Source organism: Wasmannia auropunctata, unplaced genomic scaffold (genome assembly GCF_000956235.1).
Source record: "Wasmannia auropunctata unplaced genomic scaffold, wasmannia.A_1.0 LD336038.1, whole genome shotgun sequence".
Classification (NCBI taxonomy): domain Eukaryota; kingdom Metazoa; phylum Arthropoda; class Insecta; order Hymenoptera; family Formicidae; genus Wasmannia; species Wasmannia auropunctata.
Window position 1 is genome coordinate 2,065,656 of NW_012026852.1, and position 8,275 is coordinate 2,073,930.

At 36.6% G+C, this 8,275-nt stretch overlaps 1 protein-coding gene and 1 long non-coding RNA gene across 6 annotated transcripts; one reads left to right on the forward strand and one right to left on the reverse strand.

Annotated features, from left to right (window-relative positions):
* Positions 1–987: 987 nt before the first annotated feature.
* LOC105452103 (flagellar attachment zone protein 1) lies at positions 988–6,323 on the reverse strand. Of its 5 annotated transcripts, none has more exons than XM_011692962.1 (7): positions 6,147–6,322; positions 5,144–5,466; positions 4,767–5,057; positions 4,311–4,664; positions 3,424–4,221; positions 3,084–3,293; positions 988–1,791 (listed from the first exon to the last, which is right to left on the reverse strand). In XM_011692962.1, exons 2-7 carry the CDS (start codon positions 5,381–5,383, stop codon positions 1,696–1,698), a joined length of 1,989 nt encoding a protein of 662 aa, XP_011691264.1. In that variant the 5' UTR covers positions 5,384–5,466; positions 6,147–6,322; the 3' UTR covers positions 988–1,695. The 5 variants fall into 5 exon arrangements, with proteins under 5 accessions (XP_011691264.1, XP_011691263.1, XP_011691259.1 ...); XM_011692961.1 differs by lacking the exon at positions 988–1,791 and adding an exon at positions 2,147–3,002 and having other exon boundaries at positions 5,144–5,401; positions 6,147–6,323; XM_011692957.1 differs by lacking the exon at positions 988–1,791 and adding an exon at positions 2,147–3,002 and having other exon boundaries at positions 6,147–6,323.
* Positions 6,324–7,639: 1,316 nt separating this feature from the next.
* Positions 7,640–8,275, forward strand: LOC105452104. The gene is made up of 3 exons (XR_974678.1): positions 7,640–7,715; positions 7,975–8,035; positions 8,209–8,275. It is a non-coding gene; the product is annotated as an uncharacterized LOC105452104 (long non-coding RNA).

The following is an 8,275-nucleotide window of genomic DNA, read 5'->3' on the forward strand; positions in this document are numbered from 1 at the left end:
TTTCTCGTAACTTCAAAATCGGCAAAAATGAAATTTCAAAATCAAATTATCAAAGCTTCGAAAGTAAAATAGATACATATTAGATCGTTTGTTCTTTTACATATTTTGCAAGAAAGTGCTCCAGTTCCGGTCTGGAACTCAATCAATAAATTATAGAAATTCTAGATTTACATATATAATAGATCTCGACATTTCTAAGAATTTCTTCAATTGTACAAAAATCAATACCTGTTTATTTTGCGTAACTCATTATTCTTTCTGCATTTATTTTCATGCAGTCATTCCTACCACGATTACCAGCTGGGATCCGGGGAGGTACCTGATCGCATTCCGTCTACTTGCGAGGATCACCAACCTCGACGGGATATCCCCGTGAGTGGTATCAAACGGGCGTCCGCTCGTCGGCTGTAAAGAGAATTTTTGAGAACGACCGGCCTGCCTTGAGCGGGCTCGTCGTCGCCACCGCCACCATCGTCGTCGTCGTCATTGTCGTGGTGCATGTCCCTTCGCGATCGGTCTCAACCGATTTGCGAAATGGTGGAGGGATACGGTGAACGCATATACGCGGTGATCGTAGCGCAAAAAGACATACGTCTTCTCCGGCTGGCACGCGGGGAAGAATCGTTGACCGCGGCTTCTCCAGCCAAGGTCAGGCATCACCTCTTTTTCTTCTCCCTTCCCCCGCTCCCTCCGTCCCTACTCCGAGGGGACTCGGAGCGGAGCTACAGTGACCATGGTCCGAGTCGCATCACCCAGCCTCGTCTTTGTTATCGCACGGATGCGAACGCGCGTTCCGCAGACGCGGCAGAAATAAATAAGACTGGGAACGAGGATATTTTCTCTTTAAGTGTGCTCGCAGTAGATCCAGCATAGACGTGTTCGAGCGAGGACGTGCTTGGTGTACATACGTCCAACATTAGTTACATCTAGCATAGGAGTTATGCGCAAATAGATTTGTCATAGATACACCTTGGAAGAATCGTTTCATTTTCATCGGGAACACGTTTTCTTCAAAACTATTTATTGCTCACTTACAGTAGCATTACATGAGGTAACTAACGGTTGCGTAAAGGTACTATGTGCGATCTACCAACTACAGTTGACGCGCATTCATACATCCTGCTATACAATTTATATTACCCTTTCATCGTCGTTCTACTCGTCCTTTGTTAAAAAAATCTTTTGCAAACCTTCCTTCGACACAGCCTTTCAAATTATATCAAGTATTAAAATATAGATATTAATATTAAGCTAATTGATAATAAATGAGAAACATTGAAAAATATCTCAATACGTTTTCAAACTCCACATTTCTACTAATACTAATTAGTAATTACTAACTAATTTTGAAAATCTTTTTTCCATACGCATTTTATAAATATATTTTGTTTAGTACACAGTCTTATTAAAATTAGATTAAAAACGCATATTTTTTAACATCACTCTAATTACTATATAAGTCTAAAATTATATATCTTAATCACATTGAGAAGTCGTCTACTATGTAAAACTGTTTCTATGTCAACAGAAATTATTATATAAAATATTTCAACAGAAATTATGTAAAATACTTCAACAATGTAAGAAAGTGGTATCACGTATGCGTTAATATGAAGTCCACTCTTCTTGCATAAGAATGCACTCTAATATACTTTGACAGAATCAGATTAGCGTACATACTTATATATATTTTTATTACTCTAAGCAACTGTCAAGATGCTCTGTCAAATCTCGCAATCTCGCAAATGGTATCGAGCATTTTGGACATATTTTCATATTGTCGATTGTAGGCTGCAATCAAGTTGATAAAAAAAAATGTTAGCAGTCTAGATTTACATGTAACACACAATTGTTTTCACTGTTCATCGATTATTTAAAAATTTAAATTAATTAAAAATTATTAATTAATTAAAAATAACATAGTGTTATGTCTAGTATCTTATTGTGCGATATCAAAGAAAATTATAGGGCTGTGACAAATGTCGAGCGATTTTCGTTCTGTAGTACGGTATCGAATGTATGTCATTTCGTCTACTTTAAAAACAACAAAATAAATAATCGTAAATTATAATAAAATACTCGTATAATAGTTAAATAAACAATTGAAATAATACTGATATAATGAGAAAATAAAGATACAAATTATATATTAAAATTCTTGTCCTCACTTATCATATTAAAATGCGATATTAAAATAAAATGTAATATTTAATTTCTTCTTACAATTCTGCAATTCAAAACATACTAGAATGCCAATGCGAAATACTAATTGAAAAAAAGTCATTACCGTTGAATTTAATCTTGGATTATTACCAATATCTGTGTAGTATGGTAAACAACTATATTCTCCGAAATAGTTAGGAAATTATTCTTGTAAAGAATTGTGTTGTAAATATATTATATAAATAAAATATTTTCATTAAAAAAATTAAAATATTATATTTATATAACTAAATTTACAAAACCTAGCTGATTATTTACTAAATATTAAAATTATACTTTTATATTTATTATAAGAGAAATTTGAGATAAAATTTATAAAGATTTAAAATTTGATATACTTACTAAATTTTATATATATATATATAAAATCTACTAACTGATTCAACTAATTCAAGCAATATTGTAAAGAATACATATAGTTTGTAATAATCAAATAAAAAGCGCATTGTACCCTTGAAAGGATAGAGAAAGAATAAAAAGAAAACAAAAGAGAATAATCCAGGATTAAAGCAACCAACTTGGCAATGTTACGAGCAACTATATGATACACCTGAAGCGTACAGTTACAGAATTATAGAAAAGCAATAGATAGAAATAGAACTTATTTATATAACTGCGTGTATACTAATTTCGAAAGAAATTTGAATATTTGTGAACAAATATGTAATTATTCATTATTTCATTGAAAATAAGCGAGAGATAAAATTTCGAGAATTCGGCCGCTTTTCTCGCACAGTGGCGTTGCCACCTCTTGCATGCCCTTTGCATTTGTCACCGCTCTAGTGGCAATAAAAAAGCAGGATACGGTCATTTTCATTTTTAAATAAAAATCATGGCATAATAAATTTAAAGCTACTTACTTGATCTTCAGGTAAGAATCCTGGAACTGATCCAACATCAGTGCTTGAGAAAACGTTAGTAGAACCTTGTAACTGCTTGTTTATATGCTTAAACAATTCTGCAGTCAATTTAGTCTTTTCTTCCAACAACGTTTCTTTCAGTCTTTTTTCCTGCTGAAAGTCTTCTTCGTAAAGTGACAACTGTGATCTTAAGAGTTCTATCTCTTCCGCCTATAAAAAGTATCATAGAAATAATGGAGAAAATTTAAGGCATAATCTATAAATTTTGCGCAAATATTTTTGAATTTAGACGTTATGTAAAGCCATATATATAATTTATATAACGAAAGAATTCACTCACGCTTTGTGCCAACTGCTCCATTATCCTTTGATATTCTGCAGTTTTCTCCTCAATCTGCTGTCGCAAGCCATTTGTCTCAGTCAGCAACTGTTCGTTCTGAGCTCGCAATGCATTTTTCTCGTTGTGCAAATCTCTTTCGCAATTTTCATACAATTCACTCTGATGATCAAGTGACATTTTTTCTTCATTTAAACCAATTCTTTCTTGTTCCAAAAGCTTTATCTTATCACACAGTAATTCAAGTTCCATGTCCAAGTTCTTTTTCTGGTTCTGGAGGGACTTTTTGTCGTTCTCCAAGTTATCCCTCTCTTGATCGAAAATTTTTATCTCGTCATCTAACAATTGCCTGTCGCGTTTAATCTGTTCCAGTTGCTCTTCTAAGTTTTCACGCGCGCTATTGTCCTTCAAAACGTTTAATTTCGCATTTTCATCGATCGTTATTTCCAATTCATAAAGAACAGAATTGTAATCAGAGAATATCTTTTGAAGTTGATTCTGCGATTTAACTAGAGTCTGCCTATCAGTGATGAGTTTTATCTGCTCGTTCGCCAGCTGTTTGCAATACTGGCATAATTTTTCTTTACACTGCATTTTAGAGTTATCGTCGTCGAGTCTAAGTATATGCGTAATTTCCTTCAGACCTTTCTCAATGGTGGCAAAACGTTCTATTTGTTCTACAAAACATTCTGTTAATTCTTGCAACATGTCGTTATATTGCTTCATATTTTGTACGAATTTCTGACGATTTAAATTGGATGACGTTTCCGTTAAATCATGCAGTTTAACAGGAGCAAGAACCTGTAAAATTTAAAAGTTACTTCAATTTTATTTCTCACAACTTAGTTAATTAAAATATTTGGCAAACAGCTTTTTTAAAAAAAACGTACACATTGCAGCTTCTGTTCGAGTAGAGCGATGGATTCTTTTAAGCTGGCAATTTCCTGATCCTTTACAGAACACATCTCCGAACATTTCAAACTTTCTACAGTTTCTGCGCAACTGTCGCTGTGAAGCTTGCAATTTAACGCTACTGTTGCCGATTCTAATTCCTTACTCGCTTTTAATTTTTGTAATTTACGTTGTAATTCTTCATCAGCAAGTTTCTCCGATATTATAGATATTATATAGTCCTTACATTTTTCAATAGCCATTTTTGATATTGAGCCTGCAAGTTCGGGCGTGTTTTGCTCAAGTTCTGTTTGATTGATGGAAGCACTAATGGTATCAGACTTATTAATCATCTGAAAAAAGTAGAATGGATATAAAAATTATGTACGTATTATAGATGTAAAATTATATAACTGTATATGTATTTCTATATATATATATATATATATACATACCTCATATTCTATATCTTCAGTGCGTTGCAAGAGCAAGAGTTTATTTTTCAGCTCTGCATTTTCCTTTTTGAGATGATTTATGAGTTCTTTAGTTTCTGAAAATTTTTGCTTATGACTTTGGTGAACCTTCGTTACTTCCTCCTGCCACATTGCCAGGGTGCTAAACTGCTGCTTCATAGAGTCATTATTCTGCCTCAGAGTTTCCTTCAATTTCACATTTTCTTGCAACATCTCCATCAATCTATTTTGCATCTCGGTTATGCTCAGCGATGACACTATTGACTTATAATCCTATAAGAACAAAATATAAATTTTATTTCCTACTTTAAGGTAAATAATTAATCGTGAGATCAAATGTAGAACTGCGATGTACGTACAATAGACATACTCTTCTGCTGGATATCAACGTATGAAGCTAATAGGGTAGCCTGAGCCTCCACTGAATCTTTACCGAGTACTACAAAAGAGAGGCTTTCTCCCTCATTGGCACTGACGTTGGTCAATGGACTTATATTTAGGGCCGTAGTAACAGGCTCGTCTAACTTAAATGATACAAAATTCTTCTTCTCCTCAGCGATTCCCTCTGCTTTAGGATTTTCAGGCTGAACTGGATCCATGTCGCTTGATGATCAATCCTGTACAGTAATTTTCAATAACAAGACGTCCTTTTCAACAAACGCTGCACAAAAGTTTTATTTTCCTACAACGCCAATAATATATGTTATTGATAACAAAACATAAACACAGGAAAAAATACAATAGTAATACAAGGTAAACCTATATTTTCCTATCAATGCAATAGATCCGAATACCTCGATATTTGCTGTTAAAATTTACATCGCTTTGGCAATCGTGAGATATTTAATTTTACGCTTCAACACATTCATATATAAATAACATCATACCAAGAAGTCAGAATACATCTGTAAATCACTCCAAACTTGCATCAGATTTTAACGATATTGAGGTTAGAATCTAAAGCTTTTACAAGGAATCGTTATAATCGCGTCTCACGTCTCGACATTAAAAATGAACGGTCGATCTTTTCCAAGTAGATTGCATTTGTTCATTTGTTACGTCAGAGGCGTATTTTTGGATTGTTGTGAACAATCCAACTGAGCTCATACGTTAAATAAATGAAGATTTAGACGATACGTCAGCGACGTGAAATCTCGCGAGATTATATATATATATATATTGTCAATCGGATAATTGTGCGCATAACTTAGATAAAAAAAATTTAGATTAAAAAATGAAAAAGGAAATCGTTAACGCACGTACGCATTTAACAATGTGAAATATATAAATACTGAATGACTCGAACTAATTACGAGCGTAGAGAAATGCCTTAATGATACGAGAAATTAAATTTAGACTCACTGTTATATGATTGAGATATTTGTAGTCGCATGTGCATTTGCGTCCAACACGGAAGAGGAAGAGAATATATCTGCGTTCTTGACTTGTCCGGTCTCTCGAATCAGCTCCGTTTTATTTATCTAACAAAGCGCACTTCATATTTGAAGTGTAGAAAGTGCACAAATTGCAGACAATACCAGAGAGGACATGACGGCCTTTTGGCTGCTGCAACGCAAACTAAAATGTCCTCGTGCACTAACGCCCTCTGAAGAAGTGAATCCAAATTACATAGCAAGATCCAGTTTTCTGCACACTTTGTGGTGCGTGTCCGTACTAAATCCATTTTTCGAGTCTGCTGGAACTTACTTTATACACGAAAAATTACGCATATATACATTTCATTGAGTACAATTTCCGAAACGCTGCGAAACAGGCGAGAAAGGATCTAACATCATTTTCCGTTTCATTTACTTGCAAATAAGTTACATTACAATTAAACATTGAGCGCATGTTGTAAAAAGAGGCCAGTGCCATTATCCGTCAGTCTGTAAAACGAAGTACGAACGTTTTATGTGGCCGCGCAGCGCGCCGAGTGCCGACGCGACCACGTCGGAGTCCCACAAGCAAAAAGCTCCGCGCCACGTAGCGCCCCGTTTATATACCGATTCGTGTAGCCAGCGCCGAGCCAATCAGAATGCTTCTGGCAGGGTACTATATAAACTGCGCGTACGCGGCGCTCGCGCGATAGTCCGGCCGCCGGCTCCGCGGAGTCCGTATCAAGTCTACGGGAGCGTCACGTCGTGTCACGTAGGGACGATGTACAGCCTCAGACAGCTCATGCGCTGTAAAAAATAGATGAACATGAATGCATTGGAGGAAATTTATATACGGGTACATGAAATCTATAAATTTATTTTGATTTTTCTATCATTTTATTAGATTACAATTAATTCGCTCGCACGGTCGGCCACAACTGTTCGCCGCGTCGCGCGTCGGCACGGCGCTTGTTTCGTATAAGCTGATCATCGCGTGCGGGACAAATTGCTCCGCTTCATTATCTTAATTACGCATTTATCCATAAGTATAGCGTACGTTAACATACAGCGAATATATGGATAAACGCATAACTAAGGTAGTGAAACGGCGTAATTCGTCCCGCGTGCCGTCAGCTCACGCGAAACGAGCGTCGCGTCGCGGCGCGGGCGACGCGTCGGCGGCGGTATACGTCTCGATTTTCGGTCGAACGAGTATTGCGATTATACGCATCCGATCGAATCAGAGTTCAAATGCCGAATCTATATTACGCGCTAATTAGATGCAAGATTGATCGGATGCGTATTTCGCAATACTCGTTCGACCGAAAATCGAAATATGTAGCGTCGGCGTCGCCGCGCGCCACTGTTGCACCAACGCCGCCGCAGCGCGTACGGTGGCGCTAATGGTGCTATTGGTGACGCCGACGCTAAGTTGATAGCGCGGATAGACGAAACCGCTTCATCAATTTAGTAGCGTTCTTTTTTATAATTTCAGAACTCGATACGAGATAGATCATCTTCGGAACGAGAGGCGTCGCGACTAATATAATAATTGGTAAGTGGGACTTGCATTTGTCTAACATGTAGCCGCGCTATCGCCGTCGCCACCGCCGCGTCGCCGCGACGCTTGTTTCGCGTAAGCTGATCTCACGCGGGACGAATTGCTCCGCTTTGCTATCTTAAATACGTTAACGCATAAACGCTGCCGCCGTTGCCGCGGCGCTCATTTCGCGTAAAGTTAATCGCGCGCGAGACGAAGCGCGCTCCTTCACTATTTTAATTATATTAATGTTCTAATAATTTTTTAATTGCAGAACGTGATGGATAGAGAACGCAACGATTGCGGAACGAGTACCGTCGCGAGTCATATAATTGGTAAGTGCGAAACTTATGTCGAATATCTTACACTTTTATTTTTTGCTGTCGCAATATGATTAAGTTACGTGTGATTTATATCGAGAACATACGAGGTATAATGACCATGTGATCGTCTTTCTAGTAATTAGTTATAATTATACTTAATTTTAACAACAAGTTGTTTGTTTTAGAACAATTATCTGAATGCCACATACATAAAAAAAGAAGAGAGAAGGAGATGATCAAATATGAGCATAG

Bases quoted from the DNA above. Each gene is read 5' to 3' on its own strand.
- LOC105452103 (XM_011692961.1), bottom strand. From the start codon at position 5,383: ATGGATCCAGTTCAGCCTGAAAATCCTAAAGCAGAGGGAATCGCTGAG. The intron at 4,222-4,310 runs GTACGTTTTTTT...TAAATTTTACAG, and splicing joins TCGAACAGAAGCTGCAATGT to GTTCTTGCTCCTGTTAAACT. The intron at 3,003-3,083 runs GTAAGTAGCTTT...TATTGCCACTAG, and splicing joins GATTCTTACCTGAAGATCAA to AGCGGTGACAAATGCAAAGG.